The following is a 26,933-nucleotide window of genomic DNA, read 5'->3' as shown; positions in this document are numbered from 1 at the left end:
AGTATTCATCTGTTTGTCAAAACCCAGAACACTTTTCCAACTCACATCCATTTCTTAGTTGCAGTGAGAGCACCCCAGGAACTAACAGTCTGTGTGCACCTGTGGCCAGCATGCTCCTGTGCTTTCTGTATTTGTAATAGCATATATCTGAACAATGTTATTGACTAAAGAAAACCAAGCAAGAAGGTAGTTGTAAAGCAGGGCCAAAGAGCTGCAGCACAAAAGTAAGGGTCACAATTTAACAGCAAGACAGTTCAATCAGTAGAGCAATGCAATTCAAAAATTCAAAGTTCAGTCTGAGGGACTGGACTCCATAAGCCCTTTTGCGAGCTGAAAAAGTGCCTGAGAAGGCAGCCTCTCCTATGTCTGTCTTTACTGTAGTGGGATATAATCAGGGACAGTTTATGGACACTGCCACTTTAGATACTGAAGGAAAATGGAACAAGGAGCTACCTACGTAATGGGAAATGGAGGATTAGAATTTGGTTGGATATGCAAGAAATCAGAAGACAACATACACAAGAAGCTATTTGATTAACTCCACAGAATCTCCTTGTCTTACAAGAAATTCAACTGCACTTAACCTACAGGAGGAGCTGCCAGGGCATAGGATCATACCTCCAGCCTGATGGAGTGCTCCTTTGGCTGAAATTTCTGGAAAGTTACTAACAGTCATTAAGAAGGACAGGGATGCAACCTCATGCTGCGAGTGTCCCTAGCCTGTTGCCAGAAGCTGGGAATGGTCCACAAAGGATGGATCACTTGATGATTGCCCTTTCCATTCATTCCCTCTGAAGCACCTGGCATTGGCCACTGTCAGAAGACAGGCTACTGAGCTAGATGGACCATTAGTCTGCTCCAGTCTGCCTACCAAGACCACCTGGTTGATTTCTAGGGGGCCTCTCATGTTCTTACTGGAAGACCCCCTAGAAATCAACCAGGTGGTCTTGGTAGGCAGGTGGGCTGTAAATAGCTCCTTAAAGTTAGCTTGCCTGACTGCCCAGACAGTACAGGACTGCAGCAGGGCAATGACAACTTAAAGATATTCCTGTCCTGCAAAAACTGTAAACTTAAAGGGAAAGGAGCAGAGTGCCAGTGTCAGAGGGCTGTTTTGGAACTAATTAGAAGCAGTAACACTGGAGATTGGGAGAATGACCACAGAACGGTTGACTGTCCTGCAGTTCTGCATGCTGGCCTTTTCCAAACCAGTAGAAGCATGTGGGCAGAAAGGTCCTTATATTGCTTGACCTTGTTTTTGTTTTCTTCCTTTCTCTTCAAATATGGTAAGTTGAAAAAATAAACGAGGCCCCCAGAACAGAAGGACAAATAATTAAAAGATCTCTGCCACCTCTGTACACTGAAAACATCAGAACATACATAATACCAAAGCAGGGAAATCTTCATTTCACCTCGACTGTACTTACTAAGGCAGAGTAACTGGTACCTAGGATGAGCAGCAAGAAATTCCTCATTTGGTCTGTTTTTGTCTGGATTCTGATTTCCACCAGCCGTTATCCAGTCATTGCCAAACATTTTGCGATAGTCAAGCTCTGCTCCCTTTCTTTCATCAGGAAAGATCTATATTGACAAGTACAAAACACTTACTGTGTCACTAACCTACATTTCCAAAAAAAACCCAAGTTCATGATCCGTCAAGAGTCAAGATTTCTAGATATTAGTTACTTGTATGTTCAGCACCTTATAAAACTGCAAAGAGTCTGGAAAAATCTCAACTCCCACAACCGATTCAGACTCAGTTTAGTCAATGTCGTCAGTGCTCTCAGAGTACAGCCTGAAAACAATATTATGAGGTATGAAAGCTCAGAGCACAATGATTTCTTAACTATGGAACAAGTCATATGGTTTTGAAAGTTCTCTTTATATTTTCAACATCTCCCAGCATCAATTATTACAATGATACTGTATTTTGAAAAGGACAACACTGAGGTTGTCATGTGTACATATGTTATAATTTCTGACCTGAAAAGGGGGAAAAGAAAAAATGGCAAGCTACTTTAAATGGTTTTGTTAAACCTATTTAACTCAAAAGTTCTATGTAGGGGGAGAAAGATCCATTTGTGACATCAATAGGACTTAGGGTAAATTTTTCAAAAATACCTAAGTGTCTTGCCCAAGGTTACAATGAGTTAATAGCAAAGCCAAGAACAGAATCCAGGGTTGCCTGACTCTGTCCATTTTCAAAGTGAAGGTTTCCAGCTATACACATGCATTCATTGAGACAGGGAAGAAACTCCAGACACCCTCCCACTTTCCCAAATGCTTTTACAGTGACACTTTTTCCAGAATCCTTTGTGAGATTAGTTGAAAAAAACATCACATACCTCAGATTTGTTCAGAACCTTTAATTGGCCTATTTTGGCAATGATAAGCTGCCTCACGGTCTCTGGGCTCTTCTCTGTGCCCATCAAAGGGTTATTCTGACAGTGCAGTGACTGCAAACATTGTAGCTTATCAAGCTCATTGATAAATGACCACTGGAATGAAAAGGGAAAAGAATTGCAAAACTGGATTTTTTTTTTTTTTTTTTTTTTTTAAAGAAAAATGTCTGACCAAAACAGCACACAGTCCGGACAGACACTACCACACACAGACCATCATCAGTGACATTTCTCTTGTTAGCCGACCCTAATCTTTTTTTGTTGTTGTTTAAATTTCAACACAACCTACTTTACTGAATACCACTTTCATCTTGCTTCACTTAGCTTATAAAAATGAAAGACACTTTGAAGGAACTGAAAGATAAACAGGTGGAATAGCAAACAGGGCATGGATGGAGTTTTCAGTAAATTATCGATACATATTAGAGCATCAACATTCCAGAAAGGCTTTCTACTCATTGTATGTAGAGATTCCTGGAATTGAGGTGTGAAGCTTGGCCTAGATGTGACATTGCTTCCCATGGCACAGTTCAATTATTTTGAGGAGCTTTCTGTCCATTTTATTTTTTGAAGTGCCTCCTTGCCAATGCACTCAGAGCATGACTGTCTACAGAAACCCATTAATTTAATATTATACTGGGGGAATCACATGATGCAAGAGGTAGCAATGTTCTCTGCAGGGTTAGGTGGTGACGAGACTAGAATTGCAGGGAATCATGCTGGAGAAGGTGCAGCAGGGCCTATGGGTAGGTCCACACCGCAATTAAAAATCCAGGGCTGGCGCATTTCAGCTGACTCAGGTTCATGGGGCTTGGGCTGCAGGGCTGTTTAACTGCAGTGCAGACGTCCGGGCTCGGGCTGGAGCCTGAGTTCTAGGAGCCTGTGAGGGTCCCAGAGCTCGGGCTGAAGCTCTGCCCAAACATCTACACCACAATTAAACAGCCCCATGAGCCCGAGTCAGTTGGCACAGGCCAGCTGCGGGTGTCTAACTGCCATGTAGACATACCCTAACAGAGCAGGTAAGAGACATGATCCGGATCAAGATATGAAAGGTCAACCTAAAAGAGAAAGTTTGTAACAAATGGTCATGGATGATGAAATGATGAGAAAAAAGAAAGGTCTAGGAAGGGTGCATGTGTATAATGTACAAGTGAAGAAGGGATAGGAAAGTGGAGGTCAGGAATTAGAGATAGCTCAGCAGTTTTGGCCTCTTGATGACTTAGTTTGAAGAAGCTAGGTAAGTGGATAAGAGAATTTGAGATGAAGGCAGATTATGTCATGGATAGGATGAAAAGTGATAGGGTTTATTTGAACTTGACATTTCCAAGCTCTCAAACCATGGAGGGGGATTAGAAGGAGCAATATAGCTGTGACCTAAAGATAATTACAGTAGACGTTCATTAGTAGCAATGTATCAGTGCCCTTTTGCTATGTTACTCCTAAGCAGCTGTTGCTGTTATAGGGAGTGTCGACAATTCACAGCAGTGAAAGTGTTCCCTGGGGAAATGTTGCTTGTACATGGCAGTTGCTCTTACAAGGTGTTGCTGCAAACAAGCATCTATTGTATTATGATGCCACTTCTGGAACATGAGCATTTGTATTTAATTTTAATTTATCAGACAAGAAATCCAATTCATTCTCTGCACGTACATCTAGTGAGCAATGATTTTGCCAATTTCTAACTACAGTTAATATATCTATATAGAAAATACAAGCTTTCCAACTAATTTAAAAGGGAACCCAAACAGTGGCAGCGTCTCTATACTCCCTAGCAGTCACCTGATTCCTATCCAACTTAATGCTCAAGGAACTGCACATCAGGTATGATCATATTTTGTCATTGGTTTAGCTTAATGAATCATTTTAAACAATATAAGAACACTGTAATCCTTAAAAGAATAATTTAAATCAAAGAAACATATCTCTCAGGATGCGCTTCCTTTTGGTATCCATAAGCCTTGCTATCAAAGGTCTTTGTTTCGGTCTTCACCGAGAAGTCTGAAGGAATGCCTAACATAGTGAATGCTAATGGGAAAGGGGGTAGGTTTAGCAGATAAAATAAAAAAGAACAAGTTAAAAATCACTTAGAAAAGTTAGATGCCTGCAAGTCACCAGGGCCTGATGAAATGCATCCTAGAATACTCAAGGAACTAATAGAGGAGGTATCTGAGCCTCTAGCTATTATCTTTGGAAAATCATGGGAGACAGGAGAGATTCCAGAAGACTGGAAAAGGGCAAATATAGTGCCCATCTATAAAAAGGGAAATAAAAACAACCCAGGAAACTACAGACCAGTTAGTTTAACTTCTGTGCCAGGGAAGATAATGGAGCAAGTAATTAAGGAAATCATCTGCAAACACTTGGAAGGTGGTAAGGTGATAGGGAACAGCCAGCATGGATTTGTAAAGAACAAATCATGTCAAACCAATCTGATAGCTTTCTTCGATAGGATAACGAGTCTTGTGGATAAGGGAGAAGCTGTGGATGTGGTATACCTAGACTTTAGTAAGGCATTTGATACGGTCTCGCATGATATTCTTATCGATAAACTAGGCAAATACAATTTAGATGGGGCTACTATAAGGTGGGTGCATAACTGGCTGGATAACCATACTCAGAGAGTTGTTATTAATGGTTCCCAATCCTGCTGGAAAGGCATAACAAGTGGGGTTCCGCAGGGGTCTGTTTTGGGACCGGCTCTGTTCAATATCTTCATTAACGACTTAGATATTGGCATAGAAAGTACGCTTATTAAGTTTGCGGATGATACCAAACTGGGAGGGATTGCAACTGCTTTGGAGGACAGGGTCATAATTCAAAATGATCTGGACAAATTGGAGAAGTGGTCTGAGTTAAACAGGATGAAGTTTAACAAAGACAAATGCAAAGTGCTCCACTTAGGAAGAAAAAATCAGTTTCACACATACAGAATGGGAAAAGACTGTCTAGGAAGGAGTACAGCAGAAAGGGATCTAGGGGTTATAGTGGACCACAAGCTAAATATGAGTCAACAGTGTGATGCTGTTGCAAAAAAAGCAAACATGATTCTGGGATGTATTAACAGGTGTGTTGTGAGCAAGACACGAGAAGTCATTCTTCCGCTCTACTCTGCTCTGGTTAGGCCTCAGCTGGAGTATTGTGTCCAGTTCTGGGCACCGCATTTCAAGAAAGATGTGGAGAAATTGGAAAGGGTCCAGAGAAGAGCAACAAGAATGATTAAAAGTCTTGAGAACATGACCTATGAAGGAAGGCTGAAAGAATTGGGTTTGTTTAGTTTGGAAAAGAGAAGACTGAGAGGGGACATGATAGCAGTTTTCAGGTATCTAAAAGGGTGTCATAAGGAGGAGGGAGAAAACTTGTTCACCTTAGCCTCTAAGGATAGAACAAGAAGCAATGGGCTTAAACTGCAGCAAGGGAGGTCTAGGTTGGACATTAGGAAAAAGTTCCTAACTGTCAGGGTGGTTAAACACTGGAATAAATTGCCTAGGGAGGTTGTGGAATCTCCATCTCTGGAGATATTTAAGAGTAGGTTAGATAAATGTCTATCAGGGATGGTCTAGACAGTATTTGGTCCTGCCATGCGGGCAGGGGACTGGACTCGATGACCTCTCGAGGTCCCTTCCAGTCCTAGAATCTATGTGATCCGGTTCCCAATTAATCTTTGAGTAGTTGGGATAGCAACCTCAAAGCCCAACCCTGAAAAGTGCCGAACATCCTGTACTTCCATTAAAGAGACAAAGCCCCTACCACATTATGGGGGCACTAGGACCCAGATGGTACCCCCCACACACCTGACCTCAGGGGAAAACTGCAGAGAGGAGCCAGCCAAAGACTCCAGCCAGTTGGGGCAGAAACAGCCAAAGCAGGGACCTCTAGGCATTCCAACAATTTCCTACAGTTGAAACTTTCTCTGCTCTGTGCTGACTAGCTGTTTGCTCAAACGCTCCAACTCCCTCAGTCTCTTCACACCCACCCCTCTCACTATCTACTCCCCTGCCCCGTCCCCTCGCCCCCTTCCCTTTTCTTTCCATTTAGCTAAACCTATCCTAAATAAACCACCCCCCACCCCACCAAAAAAATCATGAAACCAACCTGCCATTTGCCACCATCACATTGTTCACTCTGCTTCCCCCACCCTGTGTCAGTCTGGTCTAATTAGCAGACAAGCTCTTCAGGGCAGGGACCATCTACTACTCTGTCTGCACAGTCTGAACATTCCTGGCTGGCCATAGGCACTACAATAATAATAATAATAATAATAATAACCATGGTTGATTGATAATGAGTTAAGTCAACAGGAGAGGAGGACATAAAGCACCTTTCAGCATGGGTCCCTTCTAGGGCTGTCGATTAATCGCAGTTATCTAACACTATTAACTCAAAAAAAATTGTGATTAAAATTAATCTTGATTAATCGCAATTTTAATTACACTGTTAACAATAGAATACCAATTGAAATTTAAATATTTTGGATGTTTTTCTACATTTTCAAATACACGGATTTACAACAATTACAACACAGAATGCAAAATGTACAGTGCTCACTTTTTACTACAAATATTTGCACTGTAAAAAATGATAAACAAAAGAAATAGTATTTTTCAATTCACCTCATACAAGTACTGTAGTGCAATCTCTTTATCGTGAAAGCACATCTTACAAGTAGAATTTGTTACATAAGTGCACTCAAAAACAAAACAATGTAAAACTTTAGAGCCTACAAGTCCACTCAGTCCTACTTCTTGTTCAGCCAATTGCTAAGCCAAACAAGTTTGTTTACGTGTACGGGAGATAATGCTGTCCGCTTCTTATTTACAACGTCACCTGAAAGTGAGAACAGGTGTTTGCATGGCACTTTTATAGCCAGCATTGCAAGGTATTTACGTGCCAGATATGCTAAAAATTCATATGCCCCTTCATGCTTCGGCCACCATTTCAGAGGACATGCTTCCATGTCAATGACACTTGTTAAAAAAATAATGCATTAATTAAATTTGTGACTGAACGCTTTGGGGGAGAATTGTATGTCTCTTGTTCTGTTTTACCCACATTCTGCCATATATTTCATGTTATAGCAGTCTCGTATGATGACCCAGCACATTGTTTGTTTTCAGAACAAATTTACTGCAGATTTGACAAAACGCAAAGAAGGTACCAACGTGAGATTTCTAAAGATAGCATGCTCCACACCCCGTCCCTCTCAGATTTTGGACAGCACTTCAGATTCTTAAACCTTGGGTCGAGTGCAGTAGCTATCATAAAAGTCTTAAAAGAGCAACACTCTGATGCAGAAATTAGAGAACCCGAACTACCAAAAAAGAAAACCAACCTTCTGCTGGTGGCTTCAGACTCAGATGAGGAAAATGAACATGTGTGGGTCCGCACTGCTTTGGATCCTTATCGAGCCGAACCCATCATCAGCATGGACACATCCTCTGGAATGGTGGTTGAAGAATGAAGGGACATATGAATTTTTAGCGCATCTGGCACGTAAATATCTTGCAATGCCAGCTACAACAGAGCCATCCGAACACCTGTTCTCACTTTCAGGTGACCTTGTAAACAAGAAGCAGGCAGCATTATCTCCTGCAAATATAAATAAACTTGTTTGTCTGAGCGATTGGCTGAACAAGTAGTAGGACTGAGTGGACTTTTAGGCTCTAAAGTTTTATATTGTTTTCTTTTTGAATGCAGGTTTTTATGTACATAATTTGTAAGTTCAACTTTCATGATAAAGAGACTGTACTACACTACTTGTATTAGATGAATTGAAAAATACTATTTTGTTTTTTACAGTGCAAATATTTGTAATAAAAAATAAATATAAAGTGAGCACTATACACTTTGTATCCTGTGCTGTAATTGAAAACAATATATTTGAAAATGTAGAAAACATTCAAGAATATTTAAATAAATGGTATTCTATTATTGTTTAAATGCGAGATTAATTTTTTTTAATCGCTTGACAGCCCTAGCCCCTTCATCTCCTTTACCGGGAGAGTATACGTACAATATAAATAGATCTTTTGTACACGTGCCTTTCACAAAAGCAATGATGATGCAATTTCCTTCGTCAAATAAGAAACATGATAAGCTGGTAGCACAAGAGTAATGTTTCACTTAGAAAGGCAATGGAGAAGACCATGAATAAGAACTTAAGAATGGCCATACTGGGTCAGACCAATAGTCCATCTAGCCCAGTATCCTGTCTTCCAACAGTGGCCAATGCCAGGTTTCCCAGAGGGAATGAACAGAACAGGTAATCATCAAATGATCCATCCTGTCGCCCATTTCCAGCATCTGGCCCAAAGAGTCTAGAGACACTTCAGAGCATGGTTTTGCATCCCTACCCATCCTGGCTAATAGTCATTGATGGACCTATCCTCCATGAACTTATCTAATTCTTTTTTGAGCTCTGTTATAGTCTTAGCCTTCACAACATCCTCTGGCAAGGAGTTCCACAGGTTGACTGTGCATTGTGTGATGAAATACTTCCTTTTGTTTTAAACCTGCTGCCTATTAATTTCATTTGGTGACCCCCCAGTTCTTGTGTTGTGAGAAGGAGTAAATAACATTTACTTCCTCCACACCAGTCATGATTTTATAGACCTCTATCATATCCCCCCTTAGTTGTCTCTTTTCCAAGCTGAAAAGTCCCAATCTTATTAATCTCGCCTCATACGGAAGCTGTTCTATACACCTAATCATGTTTGTTGTCCTTTTCTGTACCTTTTCCAATTCCAATGTATCTTTTTTGAGATGGGCCAGATTTGCATGCAGTATTCAAGATGTGGGCATACCATGGATTTATATAGAAGCATTATGATATTTTCTGTCTTATTATCTATCCCTTTCCTAATGATTCCCAACATTCTGTTTGCTTTTTTGACTGCCACTGCACAGAGTGGATGTTTTCAGACAACTATCCACAATGACTTCAAGATCTTTCTTGAGAGGTAGCAGCTAATTTAGATCCCATCATTTTATATGCATAGTTGGGATTATGTTTTCCAATGTGCACTACTTTTCATTTATCAACATTGAATTTCATCTGCCATTTTGTTGACCAGTCATGGTAACTCATGAGACTTGTGCTCTCTGAGTGATAAATTTCTTATTTGACTGCATTTAGGTAACATGGGAGGAGACAATAGTATTGCATAGGACAAGCAATTTAGAAGTCAGCTGGGCTTAACTTTCTGGTGCCCCTCTAACTGCCAGAGCAAGAAAACTGGCAGAAAATAGCAGCCTGTATCAAGAGGCTAGAGAACATCTGACGAAGGCCTTTGTCCTTGGTCTGAAATACTTTATCACTGGAGGAAGAATAAAAGAGTAAACATTGCTAGCCACAAGACACCATTGCTTGGAATGGAGAAGAGTAAAAAACAAAACCACATCACCAAAACACTACTGTTATTAATGCTAAAGCCGCAATCCTTCCCACACTAAACTGTGCAAGTCCCCAAGATTTTAGAACCGCAGTCCTTACCTGCTTTTAATTTCTTCTCCCAGCTTCAACTTGAAATTGTTCAATGACTGAGTAATAGTATGTGGCACTACTAACTGGGAGAATCATACTCGTACTTCAAACAAATGGACAGTATCACAGAGCTATTCTGCAGAAATGGTAAATTCATCAATCTCACAGTCCTCCCATATGACAAGACAGACACCGTGGGAAAGACATACACTATGCTAGACAATTCATAGATTCCAAGGACAAAAGGGACCATTTCAATCATCTCATCCGACCATCTGTATAACACAGAACTTCCTCAAAATAATTCCTAGAGCAGATCTTTTAGAAAAATATCCAATCTTGATTTTAAAATGGTCAGTGATGGAGAATCCACCATGATCCTTGGTAAATTGTTCCAATGGCTAATTACCCTCAGTAAAAAAATTTACACTTTACTTACAGTCTGAATTTGTCTAGCTTCAACTTCTAGCCATTGGATCGTGTTATATGTTTCTCTGCTAGACTGAAGAGTTCATTATTAAATGTTTTTTCCCCATGTCAATTCTTATAGACTAATCATGTCACCCCTTAACCTCCCCTTTGTTAGACTCAAAGAGCTGAATCTAATTAGCTTATCACAGACATAGTTTTTAATCCTTTAATCATTCTCATGCCTGTTCCTGAATCCCCTCCAATTCATCAACATCCTTCTTGAATTGTAGGCACCAGAACTGGACACAGTATAGCAGCAGTAGTTGCACCAGTGCCAAACAGAGGTAAAATAACTTCTCTACTCATACTCAAAAGTCCCCTGTTTGTGCATCCAAGCATCCCATTAGCTCTTTTGGCCACAGCGCCACATTGGGAGCTTATGTTCAGCTGATTATCCACCATGACCCCTAATCTTTTTCAAAGTCACTACTTCCCAGGATAGAGTCCCCCATCACGTAAGTATATCCTACGTCCTTTGTTCCTAGATGTACACATTTACATTTAGCTGTATTAAAACGCATATTGTTTGCGTGCGCCCAGTTTACCAAGCAATCGAGACTGCTGGAATCAGTGACCTGTCTGCTTCATTATTTACCATTTCCCCAATTTTGGGTCATCTGCAAATGATTATCAGTGATGATTTTATGTTTTCTTCCAGACACAGAAGGGACATTGTCTAGGTAAAATTCTGTTTTTTCCCTTCACCAGTTAGATCGGTTACTAATATCACCACCATGGACTATTAACACTGAAAAACCATTTTGAAATCCAATATAATTTTTCACCATTTGTTTGTTTACTTCTTGCAATTCACTGAAGCACAAAACAGTTAAACTTTATAGGTCTGTCAATTTCACTTTCAGCTACTCAAGCACTAGAAGAATGCTGAGGTGTTTGGATTCCATTCAATGCATGGGAAGGCCTAAAGGCCAGAAACAGTTCTCAGCAATTTATTTAAAAAAAAAAAAAAAAAAAAAAAATCCTTTCTGTTAAAGCTGAGTTTTGAAAAGCTTAAAAAAAAAAAAATCTAACTAAAGCTAGATATTGATCAAAGAATTTGACATAGGTTTTTTGCCATTACATAATACATAATCAGGGAAAATGAAAAAGCAATTTTACAAATTCTTGTTAAACAAAAAATTAAAGAAATGTGAAAGTCACCAAAACTCTTTCTTACTTGTGATATTTTATTGTCATCTACTGCAAGACGTTGTAATAAAGGAAACATTTTAGTCTTGCATCCTAGGAAAAGGAGAATAAATTTAAAAGACATCAGTGACGATCTAAAATATAGAAATATAATACAGTGCTTACTTTACTTACCAAATCCACCATCAGGAAAGTGTATAGAAGAAATTCCAGTGTTTGAAAGAATTAGTTGTTCTAATCTGAAATTTAGAAGTTAAAGTACATCTGTTAAAAAGATTTTAGTAAAAATACTGAAGTTTTTACGTGATACAACCCGTGTTAGCTTTTTGACAGCAAGCCTTGTGATTTTAAGAACGATGTTACCAACTTCACAGCTGGTAACCAAAGTTTAAAAGGCAGTTTACGGAAGGACAGCAGTGGAGTTCCAAGCTTTCAAAATGGCAGATTGCTTTGGAGGTACTAATCTTCACAATGGCTTGATTTTTTGTTTAAAATAGTCTACTGCTCCCTTCCCTTATGAACCTTATTTTTGGTATAACAGTTTAAATAACTTTGCAACTGATCATTCATCAGGTTCCACATATTTGAATGGACACAGAAGTAGATGAAGTTGAGTAGGGAGAAAAGAGTATTTTTTCCTAAATCACATACCCAAGTGCAAAGTGGCATTTCACGCCAGCTCAGCACTGTAACTACCAAGATGCTGCTGGGGAGGAATCTATGGAACAAGATGTTATCACTACGAAAGACCCCAGAGCTTTTCAGCAAGGTGGAAACATTCTTAAAGCATGCACTCCAGGACAAATACCAAAGTTTTGAATCCCAGTAATAGGAAGCATCAAGATGCTGGGTTGGTTTTTTTGTTTTGTTTTTTTAATATCAAGGCATTCTTCAGACCAGGATATTACTGCTTTAGGAAAGGTTCTAAATGGGATTTTTCCATACAGCCAATTTTGTATTCTTGATTTGTTTGAAATTTCCATTAAAATCCACTCTTCACATAGATTAAGAATGTTAGAAACTTGGATTTTTAATCAAACATAATTTTTGAAAATCCTGCAAACAATTTTGAGTACGGCATTCTTTCCACATATTAACAAGATTTCTCCAAAGCTAACAAAGATATCATTAATAGAATTCATGTCAATCCTAAAACATACATGTTCGTAGCCAGTTGAAGATACGTATGACCATCTGAGGCAAGCCGAGTGTAGGACCTGGAAAGCCTTCTCTACAACACACTCCTATTCAGGAGAGAGTGGTCCCAAAACCACAAACCACCTGCATTTGTAGAGCTGCCCTTGAGATGGAGGAGAAAAGGGTGTGGGATTGGAGAACTCTTCTAAAAACATTCTGTCCTGCACACCCTTCTCCTATTTTGGGTCACGTCCTCTCTCCCCACCTCACCCTGGAGGCATGCAGTCTGCAAGTGTAGCATCACCCAGGGAAGAAGTAAGGAAGGGCCTTAGGGCTGGTCTACATTCGAAATCTAGGTTGACCTAGCTACGTCACTCAGGGGTGTGAAAAATGAGAGACATAGTTAACCCTAAGCCCCAGGGCAGACAGTGCTAGAAGTCTTCCATTGACCTAGCTACACCTCTTGGGGAGGTGGATTCACCACAGCAATGGAAGAACCCCTTCCATCACTGTAGTAAGTGTCTACACTGCAGTCTACAGCAGTGAAGCACCTGTGCTGCTGTAGCATTTCTAGTTTAAGAAAAGGTTACTTAAAGCTTATCTACACAGGGAGATTTGTCAGTATAGCTATAGTGGTATAATTATACTGAAACAGCTGTGACAAAGTTCCTCCTCTGCCTTGGTGGGTCCTGCGCTTATTGGTGGATTTTGCTTGCCTCAGAGATTCATGGCAGCCCTCAGTTTGGCCACTTTTGCTAGTGGCTCAAACCTGCCGTCCACTCAGCTAACTTCATCACTGGCCAGCATGGGGGGAAAACGGAGAACAATCCCCCACAGTCTCTGTGTCCCACCTAGTGGGTTGGGGACAGGCCAGATCCCTTTCCAATTTAGACCTTCCCTTCTGGTGTTTCCTCACAGACCAGGTCAATCCTCCTGTGTCCGATCAGGAGTTGGAAGGGATGGGGGGAATCCGGGCCCACCCTCTACACCGGGTTCCAGCCCAGGGCCCTGTGGACAGCAGCTGTCTACAATGTTCCCTGTATCAACTGTGTGACAACTACAGCTACACCTCCCTGGGCTACTTCCCCCAGCACCTTCTTTATCCTCACTGCAGGATCTTCCTCCTGAAGCCTGATCATGCTTGAACTCTTCACTCCTCCAGCAGCACACCTTCTCGCTCCCTGCTCCTTGCGTGCCCCCCTACTAACTGATGGGAGGTCCTTTTTAAACCAGGTGTCCTGATTAGCCTGCCTGCCATAATTGATTCTAGAAAGTTCTTAATTGGCTCCAGGTGTCTTGATTATCTTGCCTGTCTTAATTGGTTCTAGCAGATTCCTGATTGCTCTAGGGCAGCCCCTGCTCTGGTCACTCAGGGAACAGAAAACTGTTCATCCAATGGCCAGTATATTTGCCTTCTACCAGACCCCTGTACCCCACTGGCCTGGGTCTGTCACACAGCTATGTTGGTATAATTCCCCATGTGGCTGGACACTCTGTTTTGGGATTTAGGGTACACCTACACCGGGGTGGGCAAACTACAGCCCGCAGGCCACATCCAGCCCGCCAGACGATTTAATCTGGCCCTCGAGCTCCTGCTGGGGAGCGGGGTCTGGGGCTTGCTGCACTCCTGTGCTCCAGGCAGGGAGTGGGGTCGGGGGCTGCTTCACGCACGCATGCCACGGCTCCGCGCAGCTCCCGGAAGCAGCAGCATGCCCCCCCTCCGGCTCCTACGTTTAGGGGCAGACAGGGGGCTCCGCGTGCTGCCGTCGCCCAAGCGCCACCCCGCAGCTCCCATTGGCCAGGAACTGCAGCTAATGGGAGCTGCCGGGGCGGCACCTGCAGATGGGACAGTGCACAGAGCTGCCTGGCTGTGCCTCCGCGTAGGAGCTGGAGGCGGGACATGCCGCTGCTTCCGGGAGCTGCTTGAGGTAAGCACCACCCAGAGCCTGCCCCCCTGAGCCCCTCCCACACCTCAACCCCCTGCCCTGATCCCTCTCCTGCCCTCCGAACCCCTTGATCCCAGCCCAGACCACCCTCCTGCACCCCAAACCCCTCATCCCCAGCCCCACAGCCCACATCTCCAGCTGGAGCCCTCACCCGCCCCCTGCACTCCAACCTCCTGCCCCAGCCCAGACCCCCTCTCGCGCACCCTGAAATCATTTCTGGTCACACCCCCAGCCAGAGCCCTCATCCCCTCCTGCAACCCAATCCCAATTTCGTGAGCATTCATGGCCCGCCATACAATTTCCATACCCAGATGTGGCCCTCGGGCCAAGAATTTTGCCCACCCCGGCCTACACTGTAATCAGAGGTGTGACTACTGCACACGTAGACATAGCTAGATCAAAGCTAGCTTGGGTAACTCAAATAATAGCAGTGACATCTCGAACAACAACAGCAGTGAAAGGTGTGACTGCAGTGTACACATAGCCTCAGCGTGCTTTTTTTTGGTTTAATATGTGTCTTTTTGGAAGTTGTTAACCTAAAACAAAAAAAGGCACTTTAAATCCAAAAAGAAAGCATCCATACAGGGAATAACAGCAGCAAATAATTATACTAGTGTAGGTATGCTGGTAAATTTCCCAGCGTGGACAAACTCTTAGGCTTGGTCTATACTTAAAATTTGTATTGGCATAGCTACTGCGGGATGTGAAAAAACCACGCCCCTGACTGAGGCCTGGTCTACACTACGAGTTTAGGTCGACTTTAGCCGCGTTAAATCGAATTAAGCCTGGACACGTTCACACGACGAAGCCCTTTCTTTCGACTTAAAGGGCCCTTTAAACCGGTTTCTTTACTCCACCTCCGACGAGGGGATTAGCGATAAAATCAGCCTTAGGGGGTCGGAATTGGGGTAGTGTGGACGGAATTCGACGTTATTGGCCTCCGGGAGCTATCCCACAGTGCTTCATTGTGACCGCTCTGGACAGCACTCTCAACTCAGATGCACTGGCCAGGTAGACAGGAAAAGCCCCGCGAACGTTTGAATTTCATTTCCTGTTTGCTCAGCGTGGAGAGCACAGGTGACCACGCAGAGCTCATCAGCACAGGTAACCATGATGGAGTCCCAGGATCGCAAAAGAGCTCCAGCATGGACAGAACGGGAGGTACGGGATCTGCTCGCCATATGGGGAGACGAATCACTGCTGGCTGAACTCCGAAGCAATAAACGAAATGGCAAAATATTAGAAAAGGTCTCCAAGGCCATGAAGGACAGAGGCCATAACAGGGACGCACAGCAGTGCCGCGTGAAAATTAAGGAGCTAAGGCAAGCCTACCACAAAGCCAGAGAAGCAAACGGAAGGTCCGGGGCAGAGCCGCAAACATGCCGCTTCTACGCGGAGCTGCATGCCATTCTAGGGGGTGCAGCCACCACTACCCCAACCGTGTGCTATGACTCCCTCACTGGAGAAACACACAGGGAAGCGGGTTTGGGGTACAAGGAAGATGAGGATGGAGAAAATGTAGATAGCTCACAGCAGCAAGGAAGCGGAGAAACCGGTTTCCCCAACAGCCAGGATATGTTTATCACCCTGGACCTGGAACCAGTAACCCCCGAACTCACCCAAGGCGTGCTCCCAGACCCTGAGGGCACACAGGGGACCTCTGGTGAGTGTACCTTTGTAAATATTACACATGGTTTAAAAGCAAGCGTGTTTAATGATTAATGATTAATTTGCCCTGGCAATCGCGGCCAGTACAGCTACTGGAAAAGTCTGTTAACGTGTATGGGGATGGAGCGGAAATCCTCCAGGGACATCTCCAGAAAACTCTCCTGGATGTACTCCCAAAGCCTTTGCAAAAGGTTTCTGGGGAGGGCTGCCTTATCCCGTCCGCCATGGTAGGACACTTTACCATACCAGGCCAGTAGCACGTAGTCTGGAATCATTGCATAACAAAGCATGGCAGCGTATGGTCCCGATGTTTGCTGGCATGCAGACAACATCCATTCCTTATCGCTCTTTGTTATCCTCAGGAGAGTGATATCATTCACGGTCACCTGGTTGAAATGGGGCAATTTTATTAAGGGGACATTCAGAGGTGCCCGTTCCTGCTCTGCTGAACAGAAATATTCCCCGCTGTTAGCCACGCGGTGGGGGGGGAGGGGTGAAGTGATCATCCCAGAGAATTGGGTGTGGGGGGGAGGGGAGTTAGTTGGGTTTGTGCTGCATGTTAACCCTGAAACCGCAGCCCCTCCTTTTACATTGCAAACCCATTTTAAATGGCCAACCCAACGGGTGCTTGGTATGGGAAATGAGAGCACTACTGTTTGAAACCATTCCCACATGTTAAGAAGGTTAAAAAAGCCAAAAGACTGTGTCTTACCATGGCTGCCTGCAAGCTGAAATCTGTGGCCTGGCACTGCGTGAGTGATCTCTCACACCAAACCGGCAGGCCCTCAATATAAGAGGAAAAATGCGACCTTGTAACGAAAGCACGTGCTGTGTAATGTGAACAGCAAAATTTAACGTGAAAGAGTGTACCCATTGTTCTCTAAAATGTGTCTTTTTTAACCACCTCTCCCTTCTCCTCCACCAGCTGGAAATGTTTCTCCTTCACAGAGGCTAGTGAAGATTAGAAAGAGAAAACGTAGGACGCGTGATGACATGTTCACAGAGCTAAGATGTCCTCCCACGCTGACAGAGCACAGCAGAATGCGTGGAGGCAGTCAATGACTGATTACAGAAAAGCACAATATGAACGAGAGGAGAGGTGGCATGCTGAATCGCGGGATGAACAGAGCAAGTTGCGGGCTGAAGATGATAGGTGGCGTCAGCTTGCAGACAGAAGGCAAGAGTCGATGCTCCGGCTGCTGGAGCATCAAACTGATATGCTCCAGCGTATGGTTGAGCTGCAGGAAAGGCAGCAGGAGCAGAGACCGCCGCTACAGCCCCTGTGTAACCAACAGCCCTCCTCCCCAAGTTCCATAGCCTCCTCACCCAGACGCCCAAGAACATGGTGGGGGGGCCTCCGGCCACCCAGTCACTCCACCCCAGATGATTGCCCTAGCATCAGAAGGCTGGCCTTCAATAAGAGTTAAAGTTTTAAACTGCAGTGTGTCCTTTTCCTTCCCTCCTCCCCCACCCATCCCGGGCTACCTTGGCAATTATCCCCCTAGTTGTGTGATGAATTAATAAAGAATGCATGAATGTGAAGTAACAATGACTTTATTGCCTCTGCAAGCGGTGCTCGAAGGGGGAAGGGGAGGGTGGGGTGGTTGGCTTACAGGGAAGTAGAGTGAACCGGGTTGGGGGGGGGGGGTGGTGGAGGGTTCATCAAGGAGAAACAAACAGAAGTTTCACACTGTAGCCTGGCCAGTCACAAAACTCGTTTTCAAAGCTTCTCTGATGCGCACCGCGCCATGCTGTGCTCCTCTAACCGCCCTGGTGTCTGGCTGCGCGTAATCAGTGGCCAGGCGATTTGCCTCTACCTCCCACCCCGCCATAAATGTCTCCCCCTTACTCTCACAGATATTGTGGAGCGCACAGCAAGCAGCAATAACAATGGGGATATTCTTTTCGCTAAGGTCTGAGCGAGTCAGTAAGCTGTGCCAGCGCGCTTTTAAACGTCCAAATGCACATTCCACCACCATTCGGCACTTGCTCAGCCTGTAGTTGAACAGGTCCTGACTCCTGCCCAGGCTGCCTGTGTACAGCTTCATGAGCCATGGCATTAAGGGGTAGGCTGGGTCCCCAAGGATCACGATAGGCATTTCAACATCCCCAACGGTTATTTTCTGGTCCGGGAAGAAAGTCCCTTCCTCCAGCTTTCGAAACAGAGCAGAGTGCCTGAAGACGCGAGCATCATGTACCTTTCCTGGCCATCCCACGTTGATGTTGGTGAAACGTCCCTTGTGATCTACCAGGGCTTGCAGCAGCATTGAAAAGTACCCCTTGCGGTTTATGTACTCGGTGGCTTGGTGCTCCGGTGCCAAGATAGGGATATGGGTTCCGTCTATGGCCCCACCACAGTTTGGGAATCCCATTGCAGCAAAGCCATCCACTATGGCCTGCACGTTTCCCAGAGTCACTACCCTTGATATCACCAGGTCTTTCATTGCCCTGGCAACTTGGATCACAGCAGCCCCCACAGTAGATTTGCCCACTCCAAATTGATTCCAGACTGACCGGTAGCTGTCTGGCGTTGCAAGCTTCCACAGCGCTATCGCCACTCGCTTCTCAACTGTGAGGGCTGCTCTCATCCTGGAATTCTGGCGCTTCAGGGCAGGGGAAAGCAAGTCACAAAGTTCCAAGAAAGTGCCCTTACGCATGCGAAAGTTTCGCAGCCACTGGGAATCGTCCCACACCTGCAGCACGATGCGGTCCCACCAGTCTGTGCTTGTTTCCCGGGCCCAGAATCGGCGTTCCACGGCATGAACCTGCCCCAGTAACACCATGATTTCCACATTGCTGGGGCCTGTGCCTTGTGAGAGGTCTATGTCCATGTCAATTTCCTCATCACTCTCATCGCCGCGCTGCAATCGCCTCCTCGGCTGGTCCTGGTTTAGCTTTGGCATGTCCTGGCTCTGCATATACTCCAGGACAATGCGCGTGGTGTTCATAGTGCTCATAATTGCCGCGGTGATCTGAGCGGGCTCCATGATCCCAGTGCTAGCTATGGCGTCTGGTCTGAAAAAAGGCGCGAAACTAGTATCTGACGGACCAGGGGAAGGAGGGAGGGGCGAGTGACGACATGGCGTACAGGTTCAGGGAATTAAAATCAACAAAGGTGGCTGTGCATCAGGGAGAAACACAAACAACTGTCACACAGAATGGCCCCCCCCAAAGATTGAACTCAAAAGCCTGGGTTTAGCAGGCTGTTGATTTGACAGAGGGAGGGGGAAGCAAATGAATACAGAACAAATCTATTTTTTACATCTTAAGACGACGGTGCAGCATGACTGATAGCCCTCGGCATCTTCTGGGTGCTTGGCAGCAAATACTGGGCGCTTGGCAGTTAGTGTACTAAGACTGATAGCCACATTTTTCCTGTATGATGACGATGGCCTTCAGGCCTATTGCACGATCTGCTGCTCAGGGAAGACTATGCTAATGTGCAATGATCCAATTTGTAATAGGTAACTACGACTGATAGCCATCATCGTCATTGTGAAGGCAGCAGAATATGACTGGGGGGATGGGGGACTGGGGGACATACGGAGTTCCAGCCACTGCTGTACGATGACGACGGTTACCAGTCGTAATACACCATCTACTGCCAAAAGGCAAAAGGCAAGGGGCTGGTGCAATGCAGCCCTACGGCTGCCAGCCCCACGGCTGCCAGCACCCAGATCGCCGATGAAGGCTACCAGTCATGCTGCACCGTCTATCGCCAAAAGGCAGTTAGCTGCTGCTGTTGTGTAGCAATGCAGTCCCACGTCTGCCGGCACCCAGATGACATATGGTGACGGTGAGCTGAGCTGAGCGGGCTCCATGCTTGCCGTGGTATGTTGTCTGCACAGGTAACCCAGGTAAAAAGGCGCGAATCTATTGTCTGCCGTTGCTCTGACGGAGGGGGAGGGGCCTGACGACATGTACCCAGAACCCCCCGCGACACTGTTTTGCATCATTCGGGCATTGGGATCTCAACCCAGAATTCCAATGGGCGGCGGAGACTGCGGGAACTGTGGGATAGCTACCCATAGTGCAATGCTCCGGAAGTCGACGCTAGCCTCGGTACTGTGGACGCGGTCCGCCGACTAGAGCACTTAGAGCATTTTATGTGGGGACACACACAATCGGCTGTATACAACCGATTTCTATAAAACCGGCTTCTATTAATTCGACCTAATTTCGTAGTGTAGACATACCCTCACAGCTATGCTGACAAAATCCTCATTGTAGAAGCAGCTATACTGACAGAAGAGGGCTTCTGTTGGCATAGGTAATGTCATTCGGGAAGATGGTGTTCCTGCACCAGCAGAAAAACTCCTCCTGTTGGTGTAAGCTACATCTACACTAGGGGGTTATGCTGGCATAGCTATGCTGACATAGGCTCTGTAGCGTAGCCATAGTCCTAGTGTTAACTGGGGAGAGGAGCAGGAGATGGGTGGAAATGCCGCCTTCTGTGCGATTGTAGGGATTAAAAGTGAGGCTCTGCCTCCATCCCTGTCTGATCACCCTTTTTTTTTTTTTAAGAAGGAAGGAGAGAAGACAAATAATTTTGTGGGATCCTTTCATCTCCATGGCTAAAAGACAAGAGCTGCCAGCCAATTAAACATCCTTGACTATGTGACCACCTATAAAAATCTCTGGTTGACTGCATGCCAATCAGAATAATCCATTCAATGTGTTGCCCAACATCATTTCCCAGAATCAGACTGACATATAGGAAGGGAGTGGTCATATGTAGTTATTTACTGCATTTAATAACAACTGGCATTATGTATCCACTACCAAAGAATTGCCCCTCTAAATCAGGAGCAATCTCCAAAGCTCCTTATCATAGGAAGCCCACTGAGGTTCTAAGAGCTAGTTGTCCTGAAAAGGGTTTTCTCTAAGTTTTGGTCCTATAATTGCAATATCTGAACTTCAAACTGTTGTTTAAAAAATAAATAAATCACTAATTCCATAAATATCTTAATAAAAACATGCTTTAATTAAATCTTAAAATAAAATTAAATCCTTCCCCAGATTATGTTAAATAGTTCAGATATTCTCCACAAAAGAGCAAAAAAAACTTCATTTTCAAAATTCTGTAACCTTCACTAGCAAGGCAATATTATCATGCTTCAAACCACAAAGCATATGTGAATGAATCCATTTACAGAGCATGACAAAGAATTTACAGTAAAGTTCTTTAACGATTACCTGGGGAGATATGCTATTAGCTGCAGTTGACTTCCATCAATTAATTGGTTGTTTGAAAGGTCTAACAATTTCAAGGTCTGTAGAACATTAATGGGTCTGTAAGCATTACAAAAAATGCAATTATGTTTTTAAATTGTTTTAAAATATTTACACTCATACACACAATATAATAAAATCAGTGTGTTCACACATAAGTATCCCAAATCACACAGTATGTTAAAATTTCCTTTGCAAGATTACCAGGGTAATGGTAATTTAACTCACTACTGGAATTTAGTTTGATTTTTATCAGACATGCCATATAACTTTATGCATACAGTATATTAATCACAAAAGGATGACTTTAGCATTTAAAGCTAAACCTCATACCTTTCTAAAACTGTAATATCATTAGAAGCAAGGTACAATTCTTCAAGTGCTGGCCACCCCGGAGCACACAGAAGAACCTAATAGGAAAAACTTTATTTAGTATAACTGTATATATGCCAGAATCAGTGCATCACGTAAGTTTTACTTAAATCACATTCAAAATATGTCAAAACTATCTAAAATAAGCTATCTGGAATACTGTTTATTTCACTAACCCTTCCTATTTAATAGTAACTATACCTCTGATCCTGTATCTCATCTGCTAGTACAGATGGTAGTCAGTAGGATTCCACACAGCCACAGGATTCACTGTTACTGGACTGGGATCCATATTTCAAAAAGAAAATTAAAAGGCTGCAGGGAAACCGACAACATTGCCATTTAAATTGTAACTTTAGGATAGTGTCACCCCGTCTTCCCCCATTCTGTGAACCACCATTTTCCATTTGGATTTTCATGTTTGGTTTACAGAATCAAGAACTTGGGAAAACTTTAAGGTTAGCCAAACAAGGCTTTTTCTAAGATATAGGGCTCTGAAAAGTCTCCACTGTTTTCTGTGGAACTATGCCAAATTGGCTTAGCCTAGAAACCTCAAGATTTTATTTTAGTCCTGGATAGGATCTAATGCACAGTATTATTTCTGATAAAGGCAGGATGACAATTTAATCTATCACTTTTAGGTCAGGCTTATGCTAGGGAAAAGGCCCACTGCTGACACCCTGCGTCAGCAACAAGTCATCTTCCTAGTGTACACAAGGTGTAAAACGAGGGTAACTAACTGAAAAGCAATTTGCACGTTTCCATGCATGGAAAAAACTCAGACTTTCATTTTCCTATGTTAGATCTGAGTTCATAGAAATAGGCTCTATTATACTACCGGATGTTTGTCAGCTCCTTTATAAATACATTAAAACACCTACTATACAAAGTGATGCCAGAACCACATTTCATAAAGAATCTCAATATGGTTATAGCAAAGTGGCTCAGTCACATAAAAATAGCATTAAAAAAAGTCAGTGTTGAAAGGTGAACTGTCAGGCTGGAGGGAGGTTACTAGTGGAGTTCCTCAGGGATCGGTTTTGGGACCAATCTTATTTAATCTTTTTTTTACTGACCTTGGCACAAAAAGTGGGAATGTGCTAATAAAGTTTGCAGATTACACGAAGCTGGGAGGTATTGCCAATACAGAGAGGGACCGGGATATCATACAGGAAGATCTGGATGACCTTGTAAACTGGAGTAATAGTAATAGGATGAAATTTAACAGTGAAAAGTGCAAGGTCATGTATTTAGGGATTAATAACAAGAATTTTTGTTATAAGCTGGGGACGCATCACTTGGAAGTAACAGAGGAGGAGAAGGACCTTGGAGTATTGGTTGATCACAGGATGACTATGAGCCGCCAATGTGATATGGCTGTGAAAAAAGCTAATGCGGTCTTGGGATGCATCAGGCAAGGTATTTCCAGTAGAGATAAGGAGGTGCTAGTACCGTTATACAAGGCACTAGTGAGACCTCATCTGGAATAGTGTGTGCAGTTCTGGTCTCCCATGTTTAAGAAGGATGAATTCAAACTGGAACAGGTACAGAGAAGGGCTACTAGGATGATCCGAGGAATGGAAAACCTGTCTTATGAAAGGACACTCAAAGAGCTTGGCTTGTTTAGCCTAACCAAAAGAAGGCTGAGGGGAGATATGATTGCCCTCTATAAATATATTAGAGGAATAAATACCAGGGAGGGAGAGGAATTATTTAAGCTCAGTACCAATGTGGACACAAGAACAAATGGATATAAACTGACCATCAGGAAGTTTAGACTTGAAATTAGACGAAGGTGTCTAACCATCAGAGGAGTGAAGTTCTGGAACAGCCTTCCAAGGGGAGTAGTGGGGGCAAAAGACATATCTGGCTTCAAGACTAAGCTTGATAAGTTTATGGAGGGGATGGTATAATGGGATAGCCTAATTTTGGCAATTAATTGGTCTTTGACTATTAGCGGTAAATATGCCCAATGGTTTGTGATGGGATGGGATCTGAGTTATTACAGAGAATTCTTTCCTGGGTGTCTGGCTGGTGAGTCTTGCCCACATGCTCAGGGTTTAGCTGATCGCCATATTTGGGGTCGGGAAGGAATCTTCCTCCAGGGCAGATTGGCAGAGGCCCTGGGGGTTTTTCGCCTTCCTCTGCAACATGGGGCATGGGTCATTTGCTAGAAGATTCTCTGCATCTTGAAGTCTTTAAACTATGATTTGAGGACTTCAATGGCTCAGACACAGATTTGATACAGGAGTGGGTGGGTGAGATTCTGTGGCCTGCGTTGTGCAGGAGGTCAGACTAGATGATCATAGTGGTCCCTTCTGACCTTAAAGTCTATGATTCTATGATCTATATTAGAAAAGTTGCACCAGTATAACAAACTGAAAATCAATTTACACATTAGACACATTAGAACCAGGTTAAACTTCAGATAAACTAAACCTATTTAATTCAGTAATTTACCAAATTACAAATTTAAGTAAATTTACCAATTTAACCTGGTTTAAGTGTGTCTGCATTAGGGTTTCATGCCAGTGTAACAAGCAATTTTAGACTGATTTAATTATACTGGTGCATCTTTTCTCTAATATAGATCAGACTCAACTTTGGAAGATTGTATGATCTAAAAGCCCCTATTATGTTTTTACTGACCCATGAAACCAAATGACTAACAAATAAAAACAATTTACTTCATAAATGTAAGAAGCTCATTACCTCTGCCCATGTTACTCCAGTTCGATTAAGTGCCAGAACCCTCAATTTACCAAGTGTACAGGTTATAGAAGCAGAATCAGATGGAAATTTCATCTTGTTTTCACTGTATCAAAAGAATAAATAGGTTCTTATTTCTACAGCATAAAACAAACAACTCAATTATTCAACTAAACCACCAATTTAGAATTACATATTTCAAAACAAAAAGGAAGACATAGGATTACATGCCATTAAAGAGAGGCACATTGTCAAGGACTTTGTCTATTTAAATATTTTCCAACCTATTTAGAAAAATGCCTTGGTAGTTTGAGTGCAAACTCTTTCCTTGCCAATTTTATTTTCCTCTACCATGTATGTATATTTGTTGCCAATCTGAGTTCATCACATATGCTAGCCTGATGGCATTAGGAGTTTTGGATTTTTGGGGGTGGGTGGGGGAGGAGGGGTTAGTTTAAGTACTGAAGCATTAAGGTGGGAAAACAGAATTATTTGTTACCAGAAATAAAAGTGACAAGTCAAATTTCAGGCCTATCACCCTTGACACTGTATCTTTAGAAACAGATTAAAATGAGGGTTTCAGCAGGAAATTCTTAGAGATTCATTTTATGACAAAATGCCATAGAGATTCCCAGACCTACCCGTCACTTAATGCTCCATTAAAGCATCTACATTTTTAACAGAATGACAAATTAATGTATTTTTTATTGTTAGCAGCTAGCCTTTGTATTGTACATTATTGGGAAAATGTGACTTCTCCTCCTATGAAATAGTGGTATAGTAATATGGACTCTTTTTGTAATGGGAAGGTTTCACACCAGATATGTACACAAGACAAGCACCAAAAAGAGGATAGGTATTTAGAAACGTAGCCACCCTTTTTAGTGTACTCCGAACAGGAGGACTCCCCTATCAGAAAGCCAGAATCTTTAACCAGGTTCTTTCAATACCATGTTAGAACATAAGCACAGCCATAGTGGGTCAGACCACTGGTCCATATAGCCCAGTATCCGGTCTTTCGACAATGGCCAATGCCAGGTGCTTCAGAGGGAATGAACAGAACAGGTAATTATCAAGTGATCCAACCCGTCATCCATTCCCAGCTTCTGGCAAACAGAGGCTAGGAACACTTCAGAACATAGTTTTGCATCCTGAATAACTAATAAGTAATGTTCAATGTAGCATGCTAAGGTTTTATTTTAACTTTGCCTTAATAAAAACGTTTTTTGGTAAAGATTAAAACTAAATATTATGCATAAATGCCAGAACATTGATAAAATAAGGATTTTAAGAACTCAGAGCCACAGAAAAATGTTGACATTAAAGAGTTTATACATGGTGCCATAGTGTCCTTAAACTAACTCTAGGTCCTATTTCCCTCCAAAAATCTCTTTCCTCAGTGCTTGTAGACAGAGGAGCTGTCAGTATACTAGTATAGATATGCAGATAAATCTCCCCAAGTAGACAAGCACTTCGAGATTTCATGGCAGGCTTCCCCAGTTTTCATCTGCTCTCACCCTCCCCCTACCAAAATTGTTTATTCCACAATTGTGTACCTATTTCCAACTTTTTTTTTTTTTATTAAACTGACACCTTCTGACAAAAGGGCCAAATAAATCCAAAAATTCTGTTTGTGTCATGATAAGCATGAATTTTTATACGATCTATTTGAATCGTAACTCTAGAAAATGCTACAAATTTTAAACACTCAAGGATTAAAACTTTATATCAGAGTACTTAAAACTAATTATCTGTGTTCTCTTATTTTTCCTACTTATACTAGTCAAGGCCCTGTATACTCTGCAGCAAACTGGGCCTAAATCCTGCAGCAACTTCGTTTTGGCAGCATTCTGGTGCTGAATTCTGCGAACAAATGTAAAATCTCCAACAGCTTCAATTTAAAAGTTGGGGTCTTTTTTTAACTGAACTAACTAGGAGAAGGAATACAGTCAGTAAATCATTCCTTTTTTATTTTGATATTAAATTCAGTTTATTTTATGTCACCGTCAAATTTCAGTTTGCCTCAGGTTTTTGTATTGACACAACTGCATTGTACAAATTGTACCATAGAGCCCTTGGATGCTGCTATGGGGACAGCTGTGACTTTTGACACAGAGAAAGGTATGGAAGGTTTTTGGTACCTAGGAGTCTTTTGGTACTGGGGGAGTGTATCTTGGCTTTCCCTACCCTTGTGGATAGGGGAAGAGGTGGCTTAATTTGGGAGTAAGGGAGCCCGAACTCCCAGTTCCCCAAATGTGCAAACCACAACAATAACCAGCAGCCATACTGTCCCTTATCCTAATATTTTGCTATTTCTTCCAACAATGATGGGTAATATTAGCTGAATATTTCTACTTAAAAAGGATCAGC

At 42.9% G+C, this 26,933-nt stretch overlaps 1 protein-coding gene across 1 annotated transcript in view; it reads right to left on the bottom strand.

Moving 5' to 3' along the window:
- Positions 1-26,933, bottom strand: part of TBCE (tubulin folding cofactor E) — a 64,891-nt gene that overhangs the window by 5,201 nt on the left and 32,757 nt on the right. Inside the window, exons 6-12 of the mRNA XM_065401914.1 lie at positions 24,567-24,669; positions 21,816-21,892; positions 21,447-21,542; positions 11,674-11,738; positions 11,528-11,592; positions 2,343-2,495; positions 1,425-1,578 (exon numbers count right to left, since the gene is read on the bottom strand). Coding sequence (XP_065257986.1) covers positions 1,425-1,578; positions 2,343-2,495; positions 11,528-11,592; positions 11,674-11,738; positions 21,447-21,542; positions 21,816-21,892; positions 24,567-24,669 — 713 coding nt within the window. The remainder of the gene's footprint in view (positions 1-1,424; positions 1,579-2,342; positions 2,496-11,527; positions 11,593-11,673; positions 11,739-21,446; positions 21,543-21,815; positions 21,893-24,566; positions 24,670-26,933) is intronic.

Source organism: Emys orbicularis, chromosome 3, assembly GCF_028017835.1.
Source record: "Emys orbicularis isolate rEmyOrb1 chromosome 3, rEmyOrb1.hap1, whole genome shotgun sequence".
Classification (NCBI taxonomy): domain Eukaryota; kingdom Metazoa; phylum Chordata; order Testudines; family Emydidae; genus Emys; species Emys orbicularis.
Note: the sequence above shows the minus strand (reverse complement) of the source record. Positions and strands in the feature narration are given on the sequence as shown.